The 25,176-nt window shown below is 52.6% G+C and overlaps 3 protein-coding genes across 3 annotated transcripts; 1 reads left to right on the top strand and 2 right to left on the bottom strand.

Moving 5' to 3' along the window:
* Positions 1–863: 863 nt before the first annotated feature.
* CSUI_003248 (uncharacterized protein) lies at positions 864–6,188 on the bottom strand. The gene is made up of 7 exons (XM_068063446.1): positions 5,189–6,188; positions 4,938–5,045; positions 4,103–4,143; positions 3,505–3,625; positions 2,844–2,947; positions 1,807–2,284; positions 864–1,345 (listed from the first exon to the last, which is right to left on the bottom strand). Exons 1-7 carry the CDS (start codon positions 5,276–5,278, stop codon positions 1,004–1,006), a joined length of 1,284 nt encoding a protein of 427 aa, XP_067924583.1. The 5' UTR covers positions 5,279–6,188; the 3' UTR covers positions 864–1,003.
* Positions 5,994–18,454, top strand: CSUI_003247 (uncharacterized protein). The gene is made up of 15 exons (XM_068063445.1): positions 5,994–7,547; positions 8,172–8,858; positions 9,347–9,425; positions 10,095–10,203; positions 10,701–10,871; positions 11,496–11,565; positions 11,980–12,071; positions 12,843–13,160; positions 14,039–14,145; positions 14,546–14,645; positions 15,032–15,303; positions 15,654–15,711; positions 16,155–16,280; positions 16,884–16,957; positions 17,940–18,454. Exons 1-3 carry the CDS (start codon positions 6,631–6,633, stop codon positions 9,363–9,365), a joined length of 1,623 nt encoding a protein of 540 aa, XP_067924582.1. The 5' UTR covers positions 5,994–6,630; the 3' UTR covers positions 9,366–9,425; positions 10,095–10,203; positions 10,701–10,871; positions 11,496–11,565; positions 11,980–12,071; positions 12,843–13,160; positions 14,039–14,145; positions 14,546–14,645; positions 15,032–15,303; positions 15,654–15,711; positions 16,155–16,280; positions 16,884–16,957; positions 17,940–18,454.
* CSUI_003246 (uncharacterized protein) lies at positions 17,646–23,386 on the bottom strand. The gene is made up of 6 exons (XM_068063444.1): positions 22,654–23,386; positions 21,960–22,267; positions 21,016–21,162; positions 20,212–20,264; positions 18,684–19,462; positions 17,646–18,019 (listed from the first exon to the last, which is right to left on the bottom strand). The coding sequence occupies exons 1-5, from the start codon at positions 22,733–22,735 to the stop codon at positions 19,363–19,365; spliced, it is 690 nt and encodes a 229-aa protein (XP_067924581.1). The 5' UTR covers positions 22,736–23,386; the 3' UTR covers positions 17,646–18,019; positions 18,684–19,362.
* Between the last annotated feature and the right edge of the window lie 1,790 nt (positions 23,387–25,176).

The following is a 25,176-nucleotide window of genomic DNA, read 5'->3' as shown; positions in this document are numbered from 1 at the left end:
GCACGTAGGGAGGCAAGTGAGCTAGCTGGCTGTTCTCGCCTGCAGGTCGTGTGGCACTAAGGGGAACTGCTGAAACAGCAGGCCTGTGAAAGCAATACCTTGCACGGCGTCTCAGTTGTTTCGGAGCCATACGGCGCGACGAGGCCTACCGACAGCTACTACGCACTGAGTCCGCCTTCCACGGCTCCTAGTTCGTGAAGCAGACCCTCGGCCTCACAATCGCGAGCCCCGGTTCCGAACGCGCCCTGGCTGCCGGGGACTGCCCACGCGCTAGGCAGCCTAGCTGGCCATCACTATGCCGGACCCACTGAGTTCGGCCTTTTCCTCATCACATTGCGGGGCTTGGCTGGTGACAAACACATACCTCAAGCGCTTGTGCGGCATGTGTATCAGTTATTGTCTACATAATCACCTTCCTGGCCTATCACTCGTGTCCCGAGCTCCGGTGCCCCATGCCCAGTTAGCCAGTTCAACACAGAAAGAAGAGGGTGCACTCCGTGGTCTCAAGGAGCAAAGTAGCAAGGTCACGGAATTCGAGCAGCCCCGTCACCCGGATTTCGCTGTTGCTACATCCCCGAGTGTTTTCACTAGACGCGGGTATTTCCCTCTTTCCGTGCTCCAGTCTCAAAACTGAACGGCAACCCTTCACTTCACCAGTACTGGTAGAGGCACAACTGCCGACGTGCCAAACTGTATGCGAACTCCGTGTGTTATGCTTCCGCACAATGAAGCCTAGAAGCACAAGCGGGAGCCCACTACCGGTCAAAAAGGTTATGAGTGAGCTCTGCGCCAGAGACAGTTTTCTTAAGTGGGGTCTACTCAATCCACCTTGCAGGTGACGTATATAAGAAATAAGAGAGCGACAGAATACATGGAACTCGGAGAAAAATGGAATCACTTTTCTGCAGCAGCAGATGCAAAGCACTGGCTTTTGACCAGTCCTGGATATTTCCTCTGTCTCTCTCGGTGCGCATCCTAGCCTAGATGCCCTTCTCTACTTTCGTCATCCATCCTGAGAAACCCCGTTACCCTGTTTGCCCGCATCTCCGTCTCCGCTTTTGTTTCGACCCACTTCGTCTTGTGTAGGTGTCTTCCCTGATTTGTCGGCTGCCTTCACGTTTTCACAGGTTACACTATTCGAAGGCGGTCTCCCGTCCACCACGGACTGGCCTGCGTCGCCTGAAGAGCTCAACCCCTCAGCGTCTTTATCGGGAGATTTTTCGGCCTGCGGTCTGGTAACGTTTCCTCCACTCTGTGCGGCGTCCTCATCAGGATGACAACAGCGGTGAAGATTATACCTGGCATAAATGCCGTAGTCCCGCGCTATACAGGCACCGAAGAAAATCTGACATCACACAGGGTACAGCAAGGCACACTAGGCAAGTCCGTCGATGCCGGGGATGCCATATGAAGCCACCGCACTGATATGGACACGCCAGCCAAGCAAGCAAAGCCCCAGTCCCTTTTTACAGGCAACATGGGAGTCGTGTACGCTACAATGAGGTAACACTCTACTCCACGGTATCGGATCAAACAAGAGAATGACAGTCTTGGGACTACCGCAATCCGCGTTTGCCGCACAATTTCAAACGCATGGACAGATACTGAGCTACTGACCTCGACCGATGTACCACTATGCCCTTCGTACGGGATGCGTGGGTCCGAGGGTTTCAACCATTTACGTAGAAACAGTGTGAATGCATGGACAACACACACACCCCAGAAACTTGGTGAGAAAGAAAGTGGCAAGACATGCAAAACCACCGACTAGCGCAGCGCCAACCTTAGTGGTTGTTTCTGTCTCACCGGGTTACACTCAACGATGATAGAGAATTCGGACTCCTTCAGATTGACCTTGTACGAGGGCCCTACTTCGTCCGTAAGAAGATCAAGAATCTGCTGTTTCTTCACTGTATCAAAGCTCCTGCTCGTATACTGACAGGACCACGTGGACACCCACCGGGAAACTGTCTCCTGCTTCCCCTGCCCATTCGTTTGTGGTTTTTCTCCCTTCTTCTCCTCCTCAGTTTTACCGCTCTCGTGCTTCTCCCCTTCTTGGACAATATTCACATTTTCTGGTGTCTCCTTAGCATTCGTGCAAGGAGGCGCCTCCACTTGCTCTGCGGGAGTCTCTCCAGACTTCTCCCCTTTGCCAGCTCCGCTGACTCGCTCAGCAGCCCGTGAATGAGGCATCGTCTTGGCAACCAACTCCCGAATCGCACGCCGGAAGGATTCTAGGTTGGGCTCCGTGGTGACATCGACCGGGACAAGGCGAGACACATGGCTCCAGAAAGTTACACAGAAGAAAAAGCAACAAATTGATGGAGGACCTTCAGCGTAAGACAGCAGCCCCGACCCGCGAAAAACCTGATCAGCCCCTTCGCAGAAACCTCGTCGTATGTGTATGACCTCCGACACGGAGAAATCCGGGAAAAGAAAAAGTACTCTTGGTCTGCTAGGTTGCACACTTGAGTTTGGCAACCGGTCATAGAAGAAGACGAGCCCGCGTGTGTCCGCCCCTCGTTTCTCGAAGCATCTGACATTCTCATGTGTCTTCAGTTCACAGCCGGAGGATACACAACCACTTGTGATTTTACCACCACAAGGAGACACCCCACCACGTCCTCAAATGCACTCCACAAGCACCGGCCACCAGTGTAACTCCCGACAGACACTACCAAGGGATCAAACACTAGAGAAGTTCAGTCAAAAGAATGTAATAGTGAGACTTGCTGGGAGGAAAAAAGATCCTGGAACTACGCTGAAAAGCAGAAACTGTACACGCCGCAGTGGACCGGCAGCTGAATGACGCACTCAGTGGCTAGATAGAACCGCGATCTTACCGGCAAGAAATAGTTTCACGATGCGTCGCGGCATACTTCATCAGGCCGTGTATCAGAACAGAAGGAACGTCTCCTTCCTTAGTGAACTGGATATATGTGACGCCCTACGCAGAAAAAACGTACAGGCAGGACACACCAGAACAAGCAGTTACACACCGCCATGTCTTTCTCCTGGGACCCTTCTGACTCTGACGCATCCACAGAGTTTAGAATCCCCGTATGCGAACAGATCGGTGAAACTGACAGCACCCGGCCGTCTACCGAGGCGCGATACTTTGGGCCTTTTCCAGACTTCGCTGCGCCAACGGCTTCGACCTGTTGACAGACCTTTGAATAGAAATGCACTACTCCATCGTGTGTACAAAGATCGTGTGTCCCTGCATGCACGCGAGCCCGGCACGTCTTACAGAACATGGTTATCCGTCCGCTACCTTGCTTGAGGTCCTGGATTGTTCAAGGAGTGACAATACTTACGAAGAACAAGGTAGTCCACAGATGAGCATTCTTTGTATGAGGTGCTGTAGCCCCCCGCATACAAAGTATGATCAGTAAAGTTGGTAAGGAAATACGAATCAAGTCCATGTCACTAAAAAAATCAAAAATTATCTTCGCTGTCTATCAGCCCATTTTACAGGAAAGGTGAAACACCACTCGAACTTACCTTGATAAGATCTTTCATCGGAATGAAACGACTTCGCTGGTGACGAAGCTCCTGCAGTTCTGAAGTGAGACCGTCTGTCACCTCGTCTGCTGCGCTTCTTCGTCCTTCTCCCTGCTCGTGCCTACGAGAGAAATCAGAAAGACAACCTAAGCTCAAGCGTGTTCAACCAGATGCAGTGCCGGTAGATCGAGTAACCTACGAGAAAGCCTGTAAAGTGAAGCACATTTGTCTGCTCAGCATACGTAATCTGTTAACAGAAAGAGATAAGAAACTGAGCGATCAACACCATGCATGCCGTTCTGCCGTGACAGATAACTCCAGTAGCGATATACGGCCGGTAGCGCATTCCTGTTGCTCCTTCGCAGACTCTTAAGGTATACTGTTGTTGCACAATAAGTGCAACAGAGTAAGTCTCTCGCAAGACTATGTACGTACGCGCCCACTTGTTCCGTACTCCGAGAACCTATATGATTCCCGTCAACTGGGACAACGAGAAGATGCTGCACGGAAGGCGAAGGGCATCGCATCAGGCAATGCTCGGGTCGTCCATCCGTAAGCTGACACCACAGCTCATCCGTGTCGACCTGTTTGGCCTTACCCCTCTTCTGTGCCACTGGAATGCCCATCGTTCGATAGACACTGCACGACAAAATTCAGATACAGACGCAGCGTGAGAGAACAAAATCAAACTCTCTCGAGGTCGGTGCGTCCACGCAGACGTCTGCCTAACGTGACAGGTTCTTCTTTAAATGGGCAAGAAGCAATAACAATACACCCTTTCCTGGAGTCGATTACAAAGCGACTGTCGTGGACGGTCTCTACAATCTATCGTCGCAATTGCCAGATTCCTATCAGAGATATGGGTGTGTGAGTAACTGATGATCTTTCTAAAAAAATTTCCCATCTCGCATCCCCACTACTACAGAGACGATCATCTGGCGTAGGTGCTTGGAGCGAAGCGAAGAGAACAGGTTCCCCTCTACTTTCCACGCGTGCATACAGTCCAGCTCCCTGATACTAAGCGGCGGCATGGCCGACTGATGCGACCGTGTATGTGTACCGGACCAAACACGAAAGAAAACGAAAAGACACACGTTACTCCAGTCGGCTCGGAACGCGATAAGAAGCGAATCATGGAATATATACCGTAACACGGAGGCGCCCAACAGCGGCAGAGTCCGAATGAGGGGGGGGGAGGGTAGGATGGCAGGGAAAGCCCACAGAAGACTTGAGGGTGTAATCAGACGACTTTCATTGCTGGTAGCCCTCAGTGAAGACAGCGCTCGTGATGTCCAAGAAAGAAAGGGGCCATTTACAAAAAGAAGACATTGCAGTTTCCCAAAAGCTCTCTTGAGAGACAAATCCTCCCGTCTTTCCTCGGGTTCTTTTCTTCGCTGCCCGCGCCTGCGCGCAGAACACCTACTGCGCCACACCTGTTGCATGAGATTCATGAACTCGCGAATTGCCTGTTTGTCATTCGAGTTTGTTGAAAGAAAGACTCCGCGACACCTCTGGGTCCCATCGACATTCAACCGTCGTCTCTGCGGCATGCACAACCAGACAAGTCACCCAAGCAAAGAAACTTACATACGCCTCGGTGTAAAATCCATCCACTCATATGGTAGGAGCGCGCGTGAAACCGCAACACACGAGCAAACTGGAGGCAGTATTGATAGAAGCTGACCTTTTCTGAGAAAGAGGCGCCTGCCAAACTGCCATGCCCCCGACCGCTGCCTCCCCCTCCCCGAAAATGCGGACCACCACGTCTCTTCATTTCGGGAAGAGAAATGCAAGAGGTTTTAGCTGATTGACAGAAGCACTGTACAAAGCAAAGGAACAGAGGGAAGGACTTGAATCCGAGTACAGACCGGAATGAGGAAGTGACGATCTCTCCAACAGCGAATGAGCGCCGCCTTCAATCACGGAGTCGTTGGCTGGTGGCTGGACTCCATGCAAATAGATTAAAGAGCAAGACGGCGAAACAGTGGCAGGCCAAGCGTGTTTCACGAGGTCAGAGCAGACTAGACAGCGCAGAATGAAAGCCTCTGTGACAGGTACCGGGAAACGAAAGTAAATAATAGCGGGCTACACAAAGAAGCAGAGAACGTCAGAGCAACTACGCAGAAGCCTGACAACAACAAACAGACAACTCGGACGTCCACGCGGCAGGAGCGAGCGTCGGGAAGAAGAAAAAAGAAGCAATGGAGCACATGCAGGCAGGCCACCTGAGAGGGAAAGAGGAGCTGACCTGGTCCCGGCACGACACCGAAGAACGCGAATAGCAAGTCAGAGGCAGAACAAGACACAGAAGCCGAACAAGTAATTGACGAAACTAGAGAAAGCAGGGAAACTTGTCGGGACGGCCGAAGACTTTTAAGTTTCTTCCGGTGTCGCTCGCATGCACAGAGGACAAGCAAGCTAATCGCGTCTGTCTGGAAATTGATACGAAGCTGCATCAAGGAGTGAAGATTCCTGTACGGCTCTGAGACCCTCGCAGATTCAGTTGAGTAACTCGCAGCGAGAAGCCTTCACTTCCTGCAGAGTAAGGTGTCTTCAAGCACTACAAATCTCAATCGATCGATTTTCCCAGGGCATGCAGCCTGTGCATCGACGGAGCAGAATGGCGGTCGCATTCGAGGTCTACGGACGCTCGAAAGGGGACGCTAGTTTCGATAGAGGTCTCCTAAGGGTTCTTAGTGCATGTGGTATGACGCATTTGCATCTGTGTGCGTGAGCGCGTTTCTGTGTGCGAGCAGCACTGTGTGTGAGACCGTGGACTGCGTGAGTCCAAGTGCGCGTCCTGCTCGTCTGCACGGCTGGCGACGCGCTGCAGCGGGCAAAAATCTTGTCACAAGAAGGTAACCCGCTACTCAGCTCTCACGCTTCCGTAGCCGGCTCCTTCCTCTCACACCCGCGGCGACAACTTCTTATCGAGCTGAGTCCGACCAGGCAACTTGCTTTGTCCGTTGGCAATGTCCTGTTTCTTCCAGGGGGCTTCAGACCGGACAAGCTAGGGGCGTGCCGAAGCCTTCCTCCCTGCCTTCGTTGCTATTCTCACCGGGATCCTGCCTTAGTTTCAGCCATGTTCTTGAGAAAGAAGTGTTATGCCTTGGCTGTGCCACCACTATGGATATGCCCCCGTCTCCGGGGAAGCTGTTCATCTCCCTCTTTTTCTGCTCGGTTCTAGCATCCCCCGCTACGTGTGCCTTGGTGACAGCGTGGGAGAGCAGAAGTCTTTCGACTCCATCTCCTAGTCCTTCTCGATATGCGTTCTCTCCAGGTTCTCCATCTCCTGTGCTTTACAGTCCACTAACACTTTCATCCTCATCGAGTCGTTTACTCTCATCTCTCCTCCCTCCACGCTCATGGGGACTCTCAGCATCTCACCCTCTTTCCGACACCTCCGCGACTTTGACGTTCGGTTCTCCTCCTTCTCGTTCCTCTTCCCCTTCGTTGCGATTGACGGGCCTCTTTTTCTCAGGTGACTCCATCCGCGATCTCCTGATGTGTTGGTCTCCAGAAGCCTCTTCATCTTTGGCGCCTTCTCGTGGTTGCCTGTGCTTTTCTCATTGGCATGGCCCCCGACCTTTGTATACGCCAGCAGGGCGGAAAAGTAACCCCGGAATGGTAACACACAGGACAAGGTCGATTGCCGACTTCACAGGTGATCGATTCGTGCATCACCATCACTCGTGCAAGGAAGAGTCTCGTGTGAGCGTTTCTCTCCATCATTTCCCTTTCAGAAGATCCAATGCGTCGACCTCCAGAGATAATCTGGCTAAACCCTGGAAAGCTTTATTTGCGTACTTGCTGCACACAACGGGCCCATACCGTAGCTACTGTGGAAAAGGAGATGAACGTTCCTCGTATCGACAAACTCCGAGGTTTTCTCTGTTGCATACAATGGGGCACAAGAAGAGTGTAGAAGTGTTTGCATCAGTTCCGACGCTTTCCAGAGAAACGACCAGGAAGAAAGGTGCTTGTGACACTGATCAAACAAGTGAAGGGAAGGAGGGGAATGAAAGGCATCATCAATGTAAAATGTAAGAATGGACTTCAAAGCAAATATGCTGTATCCGCATCTATATGTATATAGTTAAACATGTCGGGAATGTATGCTACCTCAGTCATGGACTTCTGGGTAACGGTGGAGCCACTGTTTTTACGACTGCATACCTCAGTTCGGTCTGTGGCCAATTACAACGATGCACTTCTTCTTTACCTTGATCTAAGTACTCTGTGGTTCGACGGAGCGCGCAGAAGGGCGTAGGTCCATGGTAGTATGGTCGAAGGAAGAGCTGAATGAGAGAAAAAACAGACCATGAAGGCCTTACTATGTTTGGTTCCACGCGTTTACGGCACATCCTGTTCTTCGCCCTTCGTCCCAGCGCACTGCGCGCTTTTGTTCTTCTTTCATGCTGCGCCGCATGTCTATGCTTGACAACCTACAGCAGGTTTCCGTTCATCCGCGACTGAACAGAAGTTGTGTGTACTCTGCAAATGCGCTTCTTGTATCCGCACATCTTTGTTTGTAGGGATAGCTGTGTAAGAAGGCATGTATATGTGTAGAGAGAGCTATGTAGCTGTGGAAACCACGAGAACTTACTTTTCTGAGAATGATATTCCTTGGGCGTAAATGCCTTGGTGCGCGCCTACCTTTACTTCAGAGATGTCGAGACGGTTATCGGCGTAGAAGCGCACGTACAGCTTCTGACGGCGTCAAAACTCTTCTGCGCCTGCCCCTCGCAGCTCATGTTCACGTGTGCCGCCCGTCGCATCGCTCCGCGACATACGTCTTCGCGCATTGACCGCCTGGTTCAGGGTTGTCTTTCGCGCGCCGACGCAAACCCTGGCAGCACGCAGGCTGCAAATAAGCTGGCTGATCAGGACAGAAACATGGGGGCGCATGCCGGACATCAGGGGGACCTTGGACAGAGCCGTGGAGAACAGGTGGCTGGCGGAAGTGTGAAGGGGCGCGTAACTGGCGAAGCGGTCAGATCAGGCACACACACGGGAAGATCTGAAGCCCGGGCGTGTAATGCATCGACTGATGATGACCGAAGACATACAGACGGGCAAAGAGAGAGACACGAAGTTTTGGAAGCAACGGATCAATGTGTGCAGCGGTCTACTTCTCAAGGGTTAACACACTGGCTTCCTTTTCCTCTCTCGCCCAAGTGTATTCTACGACCTAATATCTTCATCTGCCCCACATGTCTCGGGGAACCAGGGAGCCTCCCAAGTCCAAGTAGAGAGGCCGTTGAAACAGCGCTGAAAGCCGCGATGCTTCTGCAGTGCGAAGATATTCGTGAGTCGAGAGCGCCGGCACCTTCACCAGAAAGCCTGAGAGAGTTGTATGTCATGGGGGAGTTGAGCGATTCTGTAGAAGGCACGAAGGATCAAGGACGCGGATGTTTCTTCAGTGCCAGTCGAGCAAGTCAACAGGACCTTGCAGAGCAGAGTGTACATCGGACTGTGTAAGAGAGGTGCCTGTGGAGCCGCTGCCATTGCATGCTTATCCAAACCTGAGAAAGAGGCAACTTGCAAAGCCTCTTCAAGACGCCGACACGAGAGAACCTTGGCGCTACACTCGGAGCGCCTATGTGATCTAAAGTTCAGTCACTCAGCATCCAGCAGACACTGCGCTTTGACTCCCTACGTTTTTGTCTCTTTCTGCCGTCAGCATGTTGACCTGACAGACGTGATGCGAGGAACGGCGGCACACGCTGAAAGTATCTACCCTTGCACAAACGGTCCGGATCTGGAGAGTCAGTCCGATGCTACTTGTGTGTCTATCTGCACACACTCTCCAAGGCTTCCCAGTCTTTCTCTCTGCTTTCAGCGGGTGTCCTCGAGTTTGACCGGAAGTGCTACATTTACCCAGACCTAGGAAAGAACTACCAGATCAGCCAGATACGCGCGTGAGTAGGCCCCTGGCACCCAGTAGGTGGAACCGAATGTCTTTCTATATCCCAAGCTGACCTGGGCTGACTAACCTGGCCGTTCATGCCGTAGCGACAGAATGTTAGGTACTAAGTTCCCGATACTGCTCGTGGCAGGTGCTTCTTCCTTGTGCCTAGCTCGTACCTATCCCTACTGGCATGGGCCAGCCATGTTAGCCTTCTGTTTTCAAGGTGTTTCGACTTCTCTCCTCGGTCATGGCAAAGCGGCCAATCCATCCAACAGACGCTTTTTTTTGTTCCGTTGCTCTTCTTGCGTCGGACCTCTCTCGTCAGGAACAGTACCTTGGCACTATCTTTATAGTTCGTCTCATGCCCTGTAGAAGTATACGGCTACCGGCGTTGTTACAATCGAGGCAAGTCAGCTGTTACTTCACACGTGTCTCATGCTATTTATCCAAGCGCTCTCAGTGCACAAACTCTCATGCCTCAAGAAGCGCGCCTGGCGGAATGTGCAGGACGTCTCCCTCGCAAGCAGGCATATCCATCTTGCCCTCTCCGTTCGTCTCTCCACAGAAATCTGCTGTTTCGTTGCGCCGTACTTCCCAAGTCTACTCTCCGTTGATTCCCGTGTAATGAGCCTTTCACAAGAATGGAAGCTTGCTGCGGTCTTTTTTGTCCCATCATCAGCCCGATTGGACAACGAGGTCGGCTGAGTCTTCCCAGTTCTGGACGCACCATTCGTATACGAGGGGTACACTTGGAAGAAGATACTGCGAAGACAGTGCGAATGCGTCAGGTGCGGGCAGACACGATGATTCCTGTCTATACACGCAACCCTCTCTGGGTGTAGGTGCACTGTAGTCACCCCTCGCTTGTGAGCCCACGAAACATCAACGAAAACCCGTGCCGTCAACGGTCGACGGGTCGCGCCGTACCCCTGAGGCCGTGTTGTCCGATGCATGTCGGAGTTCCAAGAGCGACCCCGGGGCGGAGCTGCTGTTTTCCGTGCTGCTAGGAATATTTTTGTGTAGATTATTTTTGTGACTCGGCCTACGCTTCATACCAAACCACGGGGTGCACTGCACCGAGATTGTGGTTCTCGCGTATCAGTTATCTTGGTGTCTGCGATCCACGCACACATCGGTTCCTTTCCGCCCGGCGGGACGACGGGAGACAGTGTGCCATTACTGAGTGAGCTCGCTCAAAGTGCTCTGTGAGCTGCTGCGGTGTTTCAACGTCGCTGCGATTTTGTTGGAGGGAAAAGCCACGGCTGCTTTGTGTGTTGGGATGCAGGCCTGCTCCCTCAAAAGCTCGGGCGAACCCCTTGAAAAAGCTGAAAAGGATGAGAGCTCTGTGCCGAGTCAGCGTGAAGCGTCCGTTCTACGGCGTAGTCCTCCTGAAGAAGGCGATCTGCTGCTGGACATGAACCGGGCTGGGATGCCTCTGGTGGAGATCGTGACTGAGGTACGATGACAGTGTCTTCCTTGAATACAGGCCCCGTACAGATCACATTACTTGCGTACCGAAGCAGGCGGTCTGCATCTCTTTTCTCAGCCCTTGGTGCTTACAGGCTCGCCACAGCCTTCAGGGGCCTGAAAGCGAACGTCCCTCTCTCGATCTCGGAAGTAGCACTAGGCGGTGGTATACCAGATAGTCAGAAGGTCTGTCTTCTTTTTACATCAGGCACGGGGCCTACTCGCTAAGCCGGTATTCGAGCCCACCTGCTAGTGTAATCTGGTCGCACTATCGGCTTTCCTGCCCATTTCGAGCGCGTACACGGCAGTTTCCTTGGCTTTGGCCAGGGGCCAGTGAAACGTTATCGTATGTGTTTTATCAGAGCCTGTCTTCTCTTCGTTAAGCTACTCTGTAGTCTAGGCATGTACGAGGCTATTCTCTACGTAGCCTCGGCTCTCCTCGCCTCGCCGGTACAAAGTCTCCAGTTTTGCATCAGAGGCCGCCGGGGGCGTAGCCCGCCGGAGAGTCACCGTTGACGAGCAGTTTACAGTGTACTCGAAGTACCCTACACAGAGATACTGAGCAGCGTATATTCACGCTAAAGGCTCCAGTCTGTGCGTGTCTGTTTCTCAGCCGGACTTGCGGTCCGCTGCCGAAGCCGTTGAGTTTGTCCGAGAGCTCAGCTTGCTTTTCCGGAGTGCTGGTGAGCTTGTGGGTTCCGCGTTGCAGCGTGGCGTTTCCTTTGAAGCCAAGGGTACGAGAGCTTTTTCCCCGTAGATATCAATGCCATGTTGCGATTGTGTGTGCTGCGCGACTGGGTTGATGGTATAGCTGAGGGAGCTTGTCCTGATCAGCGCACGCGCGACTGCATTTTCTCAACATGCCAAAACGCGGGAAAGCCTTGCCCGTGGTGCCCAGCTGGGTTCGCGCGATTTTTGAGGAGGCGATGTCACTTGTCTTTAATCACTGTTGAGATGAGTCAAGATTTGATTGGAGTCTTCACCGGTGCTGTGTATTTCCGTTGCTACTCAACACAGCTTCAGCATTCGGCAGGAACGCTTTTCTGCTTCGTCACACAGGTCTGTACTACCAACGTCCTGTGCATTCCTTGTGACAGGCGTTTCTACTTGCGTCATGGCCGACGGCGCGACACGCTGCGACCTGAACGTCTCTCTTAGAGACACGCAGACCGGATCTGATTTTCCTAGGGTACGCGAGCTCAGGGAGATGCTACTTGCCTAGAGACAACGGAACACGGAGTGATGCTTACAGCGCTGCCTGATCTGACAGTTTTGTGAGTGATAGTTTCTTCTTGGAACATTTTGGCTATGCCACTGCGGATACGGACAAAGCACGCAACCGTTTGCATTTTCTAAGACGGGATTCCGAGCTGCTTTTGCAAATGTTTTTCAGTCGCATCCTAGCACAAAAAGCGATTGAGGTTTTCCACAGCAAAAAATTTAGGCGCTGAAGCGGCTTGGAACCATCGTGCTGACGGAGTATTGCAAACTACGGCGCATGCAACTTTCTATTGCCAGCGATTGTGAAACTGCATCAGCACAGATGCCCGCCGCCCGCCACGCCAGTCACCTTGTACGGGCGGCTCATGCACTCGTGCGCCTGCTAGTAGGGACTTCAGGCAGTAGGCGGTTTGGAGACTCGCTGGCGGTGCGCCGATCCAAGAAGCAACACAACAAATGGCATTTATATATCTACGGGACCCCATGCCACTATTTGTTATGTACTTTAGTCCTCTAATACGTCATATGGTTTCTCAGTACGCGGCGTGACGTCATCCGACGCCTCTCGGTAACGTGCCTACAACGGAATGTAGACATGGATGAAGGGTTGGGGCCAACCGTCGACGGCCGGTCGTAGTCGGGTAGAGTTCTTTGTGAGGTATGGTGCGTGATTGTTTTCTTCTGCTGCACTTGATGTCCATCCTTGCCTGTACTGTCGCCGAATGTCCGAACGGCTCAGAGGGCCGAGGAGACGCTGGCAACGGAGTGCACGTGCAGATTTTCACCAGGAACTTTTGGTGAGAGTGTTCTCCCTGTCCGGGTTCCACAGACAGAAGTCAAAAATGTGGGTTCGGTAAAAGCTATCCGTAGGGCCGTCCAGTTCGAGATCGGCCGCCAGAGCAAGCTCCTACTGCGTGCCCGAGAAAACAGTGCGGGAAAGGAGTTGGGATATCGGAGCGAAAAGAGGTTCTGGAGTAGCCTTGGTGCACCCGGAGGAAAGCAACCACCGGATGACTACCTTAGGGCGGAGACTAGAATGTGGAATGATACGACTCAGGTGAGGGCCCCGGACGACAGTATAAGATCTGTTCATGGAAGTCTATCCCCTCCAGTGGCTCGACTTGGGGCCCACAACAACGGTTCTGGTGGCTTCTCTGTGTTATGTGGCGCTTCTTCCGTCCCTGAGGCAAAACCGTGCAGACGAAAGAGGGTGGTAACTGCCTCTGCGATTTTTATGGCATGGAGTGAACCGTGCGTGTCCTGTGAGGCTACGTTGGTGTTGTCGCGTTTCATCGTAACGGGGGACTGTACATCGTGTCTACAGTTGAAGCGGCAGTTGTCTGCATGAATCCATGGTGTTCACGTAACACTGATCGGTCCGGATTACCAGAGAGCTTGTTGTATCACTGCAGAAGAATTCGAGTACTCTAGTCCGTAGAGACAAATGGTATATTTGTTTCGTTTGGGACGCCATAGCGGGGAGGGAGACATAAGGAGTTTCGAGGCCTAAAATGCTCAGGTGGAGTTAGGCTGCGTCAGTGTCGCTCTCCGAGTCGCGTGGCCGCGCTTCTTAGGCTTTTGTGTTGCGGTCATTTTTATAGTTGACGCGCAAGTTACGTAACTTCCTCTAGGCGCTGGTAGCTATGGCTCCTCCTACGGATGAAGACCGGCTTGTGGGTTGCTGCGAGTACTGCGGTCCCCCAGTCCAAGGTCCTTGCCTCGCCCAACAACCCAGTGCCTCTCGGAAAGGGGCAGTCATCTGCAGGAAGGAGCCCGGTCAATGGCAGGAACCAACTATGTACAGTTAGATGCTTGGCCACTATTTTACTAAGCTCAGCCAGCAGCTTTCATCTTTCGAAGGGCGCTCAGGCGCCGCTTAGCAGCCTTGTGGGCAAGGGCAGAACAGTCGTTGTTCTCTGGTTTTGCGTGTCGTAGTGTACAGTGGCAATGCGGACAAAATTTCCCTCAGAGGAATACTTTCCGGTCCGAGAAAACCTTCTACCTCCCATTGCCATATCAGGGGAAACCGTACAGAGAATCAGGTGAGCACTGCAGATTGGGTGCTGGTTATCCACGGGCAATAAGGAGGGACGGACAGACACTCTCGGGTACCTATCTAGAACAAAACGAAGGTGATTCCATGCAGACACAGAAGCAGGAACACCCTGTCAAGGTGCAAGAGCTGCGCGATTTCCCGGATAACCCCGTGGCCCACCCACAATGCTCTGTTCATCTTGAATCATTCTCCAGCCTAGGAGTTGCGTACTGCATCTTACACCTTCTTCTTTTGCATACTAATGACAGTGCTATTTCTCTGTGGCGGGCCGCGGAGCCCAGATGCGGCACTCCTCCCGCGGCGGGCCGTGCTTATTCTGCTGAAACCGTATGTGCGACGAAGACCGCTCCCCTGTTATCTCCGTGTCTGCTGTTTTTTTCCCGCAGGTACAGCTTGCCGGAGACGCCATCCGCTAAACGTCTGCGGTATGTGAAGGAGCTCAGCTTGAATCCAAAGGTTGCCAATGCCATAGTCGGAGACGCTGAGGTAGGAGAGAAACTTCTGTTTCAGTTTGCAGTTGTCTCAATGAGAAATAACGGGCTTCGACCCCGCAAAGCCTCAGCGGAAGGACCAGACACGTGAGAAAGAGGAAAGCGCGGTACCTGGCCGCAGCATCAAATCTGTTCGCCTACTGTACGTATCGGTGCTTACGTGCGTACACCTTGAACGACGTATACCTCACATTGTCTGAGTATGAAATAATTGTAAGATCTAAACGTAAACAGACAGGGAGAGATACTGCGAAGAAGCTTGACAATTCTCTATGGTATTAGATGCTCTTCTGGAGAAGCGAACTAGAAGATTTCCCGGTTGATCAAAACCGGTTACACGTAAGCGAAGTTTGCGGGCACTTCTTTCTTTCTATCTTACAGATCTCTGCATACTTTGAAGAAGCTATTGCAGCGGGCGCGCCACCTTCAGCTGCGGCGCAGTGGCTTTTGAACGAAATTGCAGGTTGGAGAAACAACAACAGAATGACAGTCCGCCAAGAAGCAGACGCAGATTGCAGCCGAGAAGAAAATCGAGGTTCTCCCTTTTCACCTTTAAATCCCTCCGCGCGTACTCCAGGTTCCTCCAGGGGATTCAGCGAAGCAGAGGCGACTGATGTTGGGCGAGCGGTACCGCTCAGGAGTCTCAAACTCACGTAAGGTCTCTGTTGCCGATCACTAAGAAACGACCGGTGGTTCAAACGCCGCGGCGGCAGCTTTGAGAGGCGAAAATGACTATTCAGATCTGAGAGAGAGACAATCTGCCGCCATGTTCTCTCGTCGCAAAGTTACAAACTTCCGGGAACCAGCCACGAAACTGCGTTCGCTTCTAAGTGTATGACAGGACTCAGGCTCACAGCAGAGTTGTACTCACTTCGCTGCCTAGCTGAGTCTGAGCACGAGAGGTTTTCACTTTCCTTGGCGTCGGGCCGCCTCAGTCCCAGTCCTGGAGAAGATGGTGGAAGGGAGGACAGTCGATCGGCTATCTTGTGTCTCTTAATCTCAGGCCGAACAAACTGGCAGAAATGATCCGGTTGATTGACGAGGGGCAGCTGATGCGGCAGGTGAGTTGCCAGACCCGCATGCTGGTAGCTGGTAGGGAAACTTCGATGCCTTAGTGTCCGTGTAGGAGCTTCGGATAGCCGCGAGAAAGTCTTTGCTGGTTGCTACTATATAGGGGAGATCGCCAAAACAGCTATCGCAACCACAGTCACACTCTCTGCGTATACGCCTATGGGGGTTTATCAGCTTCAACCACGGCGGAGATCCCGGTAGCGTTCTCTCAGCCAGTTTTGCATCTGTGTGCGAAACAAACCTCGCCGACGGTCTTTGCCTCGCTGAATACGCGGCACAAATCTGCATGGAGACCAGCGTGTCCACCGTGACTGCACCATAGCCTCGTGCCTGTTGCTGTTCGTGGAAAGACGGAATTGAGTTCTTCTAGTGTTCCCCTGGGTGTCGGACATCGTGGGCATCTTCTGGCATGCGTTATCCGTGTGATTTCAAGGAAGCCAAAGAACTTCTGCCTACCCTACTTGCGACGTGGGATAGCAGTGTCACGGAGCTCGTGAAAAGCGTGAGAGAAGCATCATTCGAGAAAGCTCCAAAGACCTTGCAGTGCGGGGCCCCAGCTGTAAGTATGGTGGTGTTGCAATCACCAAGTATATACGGATGATTCCATAGCCAGCCGGCGTCTCGCTTCACTCTGCATTAGTGTCTCCAGTGTAGGAAAATACTCCAAGACTGCAGCGGACATTGGAGTCTACTACGTCTGGTGATCGAATCCGCGTTCGCGCTGGGAAGTCACGAGCAAGGGAGAGACGCCATCCGGACGTTAAATGAATACCTGGCTGTAACGCAGAAGATTGCGTTCCTGTATTCGCGGGGCCCGATTGTGTGCCCGTAACTTGATTGTTGTTCCGACACGTAGGCGCATAGAAGCTCGTAGCGGGGGCGACTGAAAGCTAGCTTTGTTCTTTGCCCAGCTGGTTATGGGGCTCCCGGTTGACGTTTTTTTTATAGCACATTCCCCTCGGTTTGGTCTTCCTTTCCTACTGCAGTAGCGTATCTCCGTAGTTTCCGAAAGAGAGCTCGACAGTTCCAGAGCTGCCGCCAGTACTTGCCGCACGCAACACGGGCGTCGTTGAGCCAGCGCCGGCATCACTGGCATGCTTACAGCCTGTTCCAGAGCACGGAATTGTGTGCCCCATGTTTCCTCGTACTGCCGGTTTGCCAGACAACTGCACAGAGTATTGATGAACAGGTGGAGAAGGTACTGGCCCTGCACCCGGAAATTCTTGAAAGGTTTAGGTGAGTGAGTACGCATTTTCTATCGCGTTGGTGCAGCTTGCTTGCCAGATAACAGAAAACACGCTGGAGGTTCAACTCCTGTGAGCAGAGGAGGTTTGAGTTCTCGAGATTGTATCTGGTAGGACAGCAACCCTCTTCGCGTGTGAAGGTGCATAGTCATCGTAGTGTTCACGGTGTCACAATAAAGTAGCTGACAGAATTCGCCGACAACACACAAGTCTCGGAATGCGGTACGATCGCCCACAAGTGGTTGTCCGGGTACCCGGGTTAGTTAGTATAGGTGTCATCTGCAAGCTAAGAACAGACCATCACTTTCAGTGGAGCCGTGGCTGGTGTACTGGGTGGCCCGAGACAAAAATCCTTCCACCGGGCATTGTGACAGCGCCCTAGAGAGTAGTCCCTCTCTACTGGGACTGCAGCTTCGTTACTGTAGTCTCGCAAGGGAACTCCTTACTTCTCTCGTCCCCTCGTGCGGGGGTCCTAGTTCACACATGACACTGGAAGTTGTGAGCGAAAATATTTAATTCCTATCAGTCCACAGCACCCAGAGGACTCACTTTGTGCCGGGTATGTTCGATGCCACCGCTGTCTTTGCCGCGGACTTTCACGTGGTGGCCGACGGCCAGGACAGGTCATACCAGATAGCACGGCATGAGCCCTTCTCTATACTCTTGTTGAGAGGGAAGGGGTGGTATCTACGAGCCCCGATGTTAGCAGAAACAGCGCAGAAGAGATGAAAGGGCCCGCACCCATATTCGCGTTTGATCGCCGGTTGCGAAGCTCACGTGGCACGCCCGAATATCTGCCACTCGGCGCAAACTACCATGGAAACATTGACGCGAAGCCTGAAGCCTAAGGAGCCACAAACAGACCGCCAGAGTGCTCTGTCGGCGTCTCAGCACAAGAGGCTTGACACTCTCACAGCCTCCAGCCAAGTGATCTTCTAAGTAAGCGAGGAGGCAGTTTTTTTCGATACCTTCAGGAAGGGTGCTCGGAACACGGTCGATTTCGTTGTGGGTCAGATTTTGAAGGCGCAAAGGCAAGCCCCTTTGTCTCCAGGATCTGTAGGGAAACCCGAGACTCTCAGAACGCTCGTGCTGGAGATTATGACAAGGAACGAACGACAATGCGGATGAAGAGCCGAGGGCTACGTGTTTCATTCCCGGAAAAGAGAGCTCCGAGGACTACGGGAGCGGTAGAAAGACATCGCTTACTCCCCTGCACTTCCTAGAAAAATAACAATATACGCGACGCCGAGACTGCTTGGCGGCTGTGGTGATACGCATTCCTTCAAGCGCTGTAGCCTACGTTAAGTACAAACATGTGGTCTCTGTGTGGCGCTCCTTGGCTTCGCATGTTGTCACCGTTTCCTCGTGTGCAACTTGTTCCCCGCAAATGGGTAACCGGGAACTTTCGTGCTTCCCTTATGCCCTGGTAAAACCTATGTTCGAGTGAGTATCTGTACAGGTCTGTACGGGATAAAGGATTTTCTGTCCGTAAACAGTTGGGACAGTACTGCGGGAAAGCCATATGCGAGGGTGCTGCCGTCCGTCTTTTAGAGAGAAAAAACAAACACGTATCTCTCGGGCTTCTGCAGGAGGTACCATGTCCACGAGGTGACTCCCCCATAGGAAGGAGGTTCGAAGCACGTACCCTGCTACTAGAGAGATTCCAGGTGTACACTGAGTGCCAGCCACTACCACATCTCCCCGCTCTGCTTGCCTACCTCATAAAAGCGCTCCCCCTCTGGCCTGACAGAAACCCGGAAAAGGATGAAGTGCGACGATCGGAGCGGAAAGCCTAAGCTTGCATTGTCCTACTGCACTCACTTGCCCAGCGAGTATCGCAGACGCGATACGCGGATACTCCCCGGTACCAGATCCTGCTCCATGTCGAGTAGCTACGTCCGGGCTATCCAACCCGAATGGGGAGGTACGACCATAAGGAATTGAACTCAACAGGAACGTTGGACTTTTTCTGACAATGACGACTACAGAGCACCATGCTTCATGAGATCCGGCGGTCCGGGGCAAGACCAGAGACAACAGTAACTTGATCAAACAAGCCTGCCCCTGTCCATAGAGACTGCAACGCCGCACGCCTACTTCGGTAACCCTTGGTTACATTCCACTGCCACTAGGTCATGACGAAGAAATATTGTGACAAGGCGTCAAGCAGAAGACAAGAAGCACGCGTTGTACGCGTGCCCCCGTCCTCCCATAGAGAAACAATTGCGTAACAGGTCACTGAAGCCCCCCCCAGGCTACGCGACAACTTTGTCTCAGATCTTTACGAGCAGGACTGCCTCCATGCCATGGAAACGTGTGCAATTCATACGAAAGAAAGCGTATGAGTGCACACACATGCCTGGAGCATCCAATTGTGCATGTGACTCGAACAGCCTGTCACCGCCCGGCTCGCCTTTCCTTCTTGGCAACTCTCTGCTTCTCCTTCTCCTTTTTGAGTGCTTCCTGCTTCTTCTGCTCTGCTCGCCGGCGCATTTCGCTGAACACAACAGTTTGGCATCTCATTACACGGTGGACGATAGGTATGCACTACGGAGAGGGCACGTTCAACGCCAGAGCTCCGCCTTCACTCCCTTTCCGATGAGTGCTCACGAAAACTTTCTCTGTGTAAACTCTCAAGCGTTACTGAAGACGGCTGACAAGCAGACACATGCCGCTGCCGGCGGCAGCCGCGCGTGCCGCCGTACTCTCAGACTGTCGGTATGAGATGCTCCCGGGCAGCTGAGCAGGGAATAAGATTAACCAGCGGGTCATCTGGACGCTACGGCATAACGACGCCGAACTGAGAAGGGCGACTCCACACCTGTCCGAAGATGCCAACACGCCCCCAGGCGAGAACAGGCCTTGCAAGGGCTTCCTGCAGAGATCGACTGTCTCCGTTTCATAGCCAAATATTTGATGAAATATTGGTATTAAACCTTCTAATGCAGCACCAACACATCGATCCACAAAGCAGGCACAATATTACGGCTGCCAGCCATCTGTTTACCTCTGCAGGCATTGTATACCCGACTGTGAGCAAATCGTCATACACATATCTAGATTAAAGTGCAGAACTGCTTCTAGACAGACAGCCTCAGGCTTGGGCGTCTCCTTCCTTGGGCGAGTGTGTGTGATCTCGCGGCTTTGCTAGTACAAAGGTATTGCCCGGTCGGCAAGAAGCGGTACTCTGAGACATCAGCCCGGACGTGCTGCATGCATCAACCAGATCTTAGTACCCTCGCTCACTCTTCATGCTGAGCCTTCGCCCGCAAGCGATCCATCTGGTGCGCTGCCGCAACCTGAACAGAAGATAAAGCACACTAGAAGGAGCGGCGGGGTGCCGCAACAGCTGCGCTTTCTGAGTATCACTAGTACACCGACCAGGCTCACTCTTCCTTTGCTTAGTACGAAGCGATCCGCAGCCTCTTCACCACTGCGCCTCTTGGCGTTGGGAAAAACAATCGGAGGTAAAACAGAAGAGTGTAGGACCCCTGGTAGAAGCACAGCTTTAGACATGACTCAGACCAGGGCTGCTGGCGGCAAAGAGACAAGAATGAACGAGCTTTGGTAAAGCGCTCCGTTTTGAAAGCATGTGTGCTTCGAAGTGAGCACTTTACGCTTCCTGTTCCAGTCGTGCTGCCGCCCTCCGAATACAGGCCTCGTAGCTAATCCACCCGTGTCCTTCGACACACTCAGTGACGCTGGCGGAGATTCCTCCCCATGACGGACTCTGTGCGCAGGCTTCTCACCAACTCACCGGCGAAGCCACTTACCAACCATAGAGCCAAACTCCTTCCCTACTCTTCAGCAACGCCCACTCCTATCACGTATCTCCATATATATCTATACATACGCATTCATACCACTTTCATACATGTATCCTCATATACACATAACTCATGTACGTGCTGCGATGTGTAATCTCTCTCTATGTATGTATATGTACATAGCTATGCTATGTACATATACAAGGATGTACACGTCAACGCGAGCCATACAAGAGAGATTTTTACTGCGTGCATCGGCAGCGCGGGTGTCTCATAAACATACTCGGGCTCGGTTGTCATTTCGGAACATGTCATCGGCGATGGGACCGCTCTGTGTCTCCTTTTTCGATGAATTGCGAATCATATCAGCTCCATTTTCATCAAAATCCACAACTTCGTCTACTTGCCATGCGAACTGGTCAAGAAGGCGCTGCAAACACGCAAAGGCCAAACACCGCAAACAGACTCAGGAAAGTGACCAGGACGTCTGTCGAAACGGTCACACAGCAGGTCGTCGTGATCCACCGGACACAGCGAAGCCACACCTACGGCAGTCCTGCAGAAAGCCTTTCTATGTCCGGCAGTTTGTTCAGCGCAGAAAAACATTGGACATAGTCGGCATGTTCGGAAAATAGCCAGAAGTTTGTGTGAGGGCAGCCGCAGGTGCTTATTCTACACTTCATCCACAGCGTTATCTATAACCCCGGAAAGCGAGTAAGAAATGCCGGCTGTAATGATGCCAACGAAAAGCTTAGAACCCTGAACCGCGTAAGGGTACATGCACGGGTGCTGGTATGAATGCGTGACACCTGGCGGCGATACAGATACACACGTAGGCCGGACGTACATCCGAACCCGCCTCCTCGAATTTAGATGTGACGTTCGGCCTTGCGATTCGCACACACGTAGATACGAAGGTAGACAACTGCTGGAGGTCGAGCAACAAAACCGACTCGGCCTCAAAGGCTTCTAAAACGGCCCAAAAAGGGAATCTACTGACGGCAGTGAACCACGGGAGGACCATCCGGAATGTCAGCACGGCACGCCTTTCGTTAGCCGTGCTGTCCCTCTATGACTCCTCCTTGCGAACTTCCTCTGGACTGCTACTTCAAATCACACAGTGATGCAGAAACCCAGTAGCCTCATAGGCTTTGTCCGTACTCGGAGAACCGAGTAAACCCGTGACAGCAGGGTGAAAGGGCATAGTGCGCGGACATGGGTACAGACCTGCTTAACAGCGGTGTCCTGAGCTGCATCCCAAGCAGACGCCCTCGAGCTGGCAGCCGTGGTTGTGGAGCTCCCTGGTGTTGATGCTTTGACAGCGTCCTTCAAAGCAGCTTCTTGCTCCTGTAGCTTTATTTGCTTCTGAACTTCCTCAACTTCTTTCACCCACTTCTCTACAAACTGCGATGCAAGATCTGGGACCAGACTCGCAAGGCTCTCATCTTCGACGGCAATCTGCAAGCTGTCCGTCACAGCCTCAACTTTCTCGGAAGAGGACATACTTTCATCTTGTAGAATTCCCAGCACGTATTCTGCCGCACACATACGAGAATGCATCTCTATGACACCTCTGAAGATACTAAAGTTTCCGGCTGATTACGCTGCAATAGACACTGACAAGTTTCGAACAGCTCCCTCAGTATGCCCGGGTTAAGATCAGACACACACTCAACAACTCCAGCAGAGGCCCTTCGCCTCAGGGCCAGAGAACTACGGCTAAGTGCGGGAATACATAGCTCTGAAGATTCTCGTAAGCACATTTCAGCCCGTGTCTAATGTGGACACAGCGGATGCGCGGGCACTCTACTAGCGCTGGAGAAGGGCACACGTCAGATGAGAGAAGTCACAGGAAGAGCCAGTAAACTGCGAATTGCTGTGTGCCATGAATTGACACCCATGTTTGCTGGCTCCACCCTACCTTTGAAAACATCCGTGTCAACTTTGATCTTCTCTAGGTGCTCACAGAGGAACTCCTCGAACTCCGCGCTTCCGGCGTACATGATGCCGCAGACGAAAGGAAGGCACCTTTTCAAATGTTCCCGGAGAGACTGAGTCAGAGGACACTCAACTTCCTAGTGACTGTGAGGTTTGTCCGGTTCACACAATAAATAGCTGGAGAGTCACGTCTCCACAGCGTTGTAGAGATATGACATAGAAGGCTGTGAGAACCTCTAGAGGAGGGGCCACCCTGAGGCAGTGCGGCCATCAGCAAACCAGAAGGGCCGAGCCGTCTCTGGGCGTAGAATGAAAGAAGCTCTTGCCTCACCGAGTGGGTATACAGTTGCCTGACGGCAACTCCAAACCCAGGCGCAGCAGACAAATGTCCTACGCATGTGAAGTCCGTAAACAGTGTCTGCCCAGAACCAGACGAGAATCCAAGATGTGCAAGAGATCTTCGAAAAGCTTTGTGACGTCTAGAAACGTAAGAAAGGAGGTACGTAAGATAACCGTTTTGAGACCTCTTACGCCAACCGCCGCATAGCAAGTTGCCTTGGGAAGGGATACGGCACCGAGGAGCCTCAGGGAAACGTTTCACTGGGAAAGCTCAACCCGTTCAAACCAATGGTACAGGTTCTCCGGGTTGGTTACCGCTCACACAGTCTGTTACACAGTCTCCTAGACTCAGTACGTCGTGTATCCCTCCTCCTTTTTCTCACCTGGTTTCACGAGGACGACAGGACTCCATGCCCAACATCCGTTCAATGCATGTGCATGCGAGACAATCGGAGCCCGTCTCCGGAGACAGACTCGAGCACGACTCCAAGAATCGACGTCTCGTTTAAATTGTAGAATTTCTGAAGTGGAGAGCTGACTACGACAAGATATCTGTACACCTGATAGCATCCGGAAACGGCCTGGGTCACTTACTTTTTTTCCGGGGCCCTCGGAACGTCTTCGTTGACCGTCATGTCCGCTCACCAGTCCGCTCGGCACGCGCCAATATCTTCGTGACAGAGCTCTGCCGTTCACCGTGGACCGCGGGCATCCATGAATCCACCGACGGCTCATTTCCATGGGGCCTCGGCATGACCCGTTCCTTAGAAGCTCGGCTTCCACGCAGGCCTGCAAGCGAGCCAGCCGATGCGCCGGTGTCTTGTCAGAAGTATTTGTACCAACCCGTGGTAGTTTTGTTTTCCCAGATTAACAGACCATTAGGGAAACCTGCGTCTGTTAACAAAAGCTGCGCAAATACAGTGTAGCTTTGGGGATGGTGTAGACGAGCAGCGTAGCGACAGAAGCTCCGAAAAGCGAAGCAGATGTTTGGTGACCGTCACACACCCCATGCTCCGCTGGGCTGGAGCTAACAGGTTTTTCTATCTGTGGAAGCACTTCTTGTGTCCGATTCAGGGATTGCGGGTTTTCAGGCAATCTCTGATAGTTGCCGGAGCGGAGTGCTACTTTCCCGTAACAGAAGCACCGAGTCATGCCTAAGACGTAGCAAGACATCGGTCCGGACTTGGGTTCAAGCTCCAGTTTTGAAGCTCGGCACCTTGAACTTCTCTCCGCTCTTTGGAGGTGGGAGGAAGAAACTCCGCGCATTGCATTAATCCTTCCTCTTTTTATGCCCTTCCCCAAAGGGCGCTCAACGGGCTCTCCGCGCACAGGACCGTTGTCGAGTGCTCGAAGCTAAGCCCACTTGGAAAGCTTGCAGCATACCTTCCGAGACGAACTGTTACCAAGTCACCCCGGCGTCACCATGAAGAGCTTCAGTGGGAGCGGTGCAGTTGATTAGGTAAACTGGGTTGTCGCTCTTCGCTTCCCTATGTTCCAGTCGAAAAGACATCATCCAGAACAATCTCCCGATAAACCATTGCTTTGGTCCGCTACTCCGGGCTGGAAACATCGTTGCCAAGGGAGAGTGCTGGACAGCAAGAGGTGGCAGCGTTGTGGTCCCGTGGCCCACTGACGAGGACAAGCAGACAACATGAGGTTCCCTCTGAGGTACATGGAGAATTCTCCCTCTGCTCTATTTTGCTATCTTACTCATTCCCTTCTTGCCATCTTTCTCTTCTTAGCGGCCACCACGAGGTCCCTAACAGAAGCGGAGACAGCTTGTGTACCTTTTAGGCCTCGGTCCTTCTTCGCAGATGGAGCTCATCGATCCTCCTTTTTTACCACCACTACAGCTCCACCACAGGCCCTGCTTTACAAACCGCAGAAACAAGTGGCTCCACTCTCCTCAGCTCGCAAACATACCTCGACATCACAACGACAAAAGGTTCCAGGCTTGGAGTTCGGCGTCGCGGTGCCGTATGAGGCTTTTGTATACCGACGCTGGGGACTCTGGGGCGAGCTTCGTCGCGGCAGCATGTCTCCGCGGAGGGGCTCGAGCGACGGCCCGGTTCATTCCGAAAGTGATTGCTGCTTGTGCCGCCGCTCTCTCTGGTCGCACTCTAAGGACCAGGACAGAGGGCGGCTCTTTCGAGGTTACCATCGAAAA

This window comes from Cystoisospora suis (assembly GCF_002600585.1).
Source record: "Cystoisospora suis strain Wien I chromosome Unknown contig_1421, whole genome shotgun sequence".
Classification (NCBI taxonomy): domain Eukaryota; phylum Apicomplexa; class Conoidasida; order Eucoccidiorida; family Sarcocystidae; genus Cystoisospora; species Cystoisospora suis.
Note: the sequence above shows the minus strand (reverse complement) of the source record. Positions and strands in the feature narration are given on the sequence as shown.

Excerpts from the sequence above, each read along its gene's own strand:
- CSUI_003248 (XM_068063446.1), bottom strand. The coding sequence starts at position 5,278 with ATGAAGAGACGTGGTGGTCCGCATTTTCGGGGAGGGGGAGGCAGCGGT. Across the intron at positions 5,046-5,188 it reads GCGCCTCTTTCTCAGAAAAG|AGACGACGGTTGAATGTCGA; the intron begins GTCAGCTTCTAT and ends TGCATGCCGCAG. Across the intron at positions 4,144-4,937 it reads TCATGAATCTCATGCAACAG|TGTCTATCGAACGATGGGCA; the intron begins GTGTGGCGCAGT and ends TTTGTCGTGCAG.
- CSUI_003247 (XM_068063445.1), top strand. The coding sequence starts at position 6,631 with ATGGATATGCCCCCGTCTCCGGGGAAGCTGTTCATCTCCCTCTTTTTC. Across the intron at positions 7,548-8,171 it reads AGGCATCATCAATGTAAAAT|AGATGTCGAGACGGTTATCG; the intron begins GTAAGAATGGAC and ends CCTTTACTTCAG.
- CSUI_003246 (XM_068063444.1), bottom strand. The coding sequence starts at position 22,735 with ATGTACGCCGGAAGCGCGGAGTTCGAGGAGTTCCTCTGTGAGCACCTA. Across the intron at positions 21,163-21,959 it reads AGGACACCGCTGTTAAGCAG|CGCCTTCTTGACCAGTTCGC; the intron begins GTCTGTACCCAT and ends GCGTGTTTGCAG. Across the intron at positions 19,463-20,211 it reads GCGAAGGCTCAGCATGAAGA|CGAAATGCGCCGGCGAGCAG; the intron begins GTGAGCGAGGGT and ends TGTTGTGTTCAG.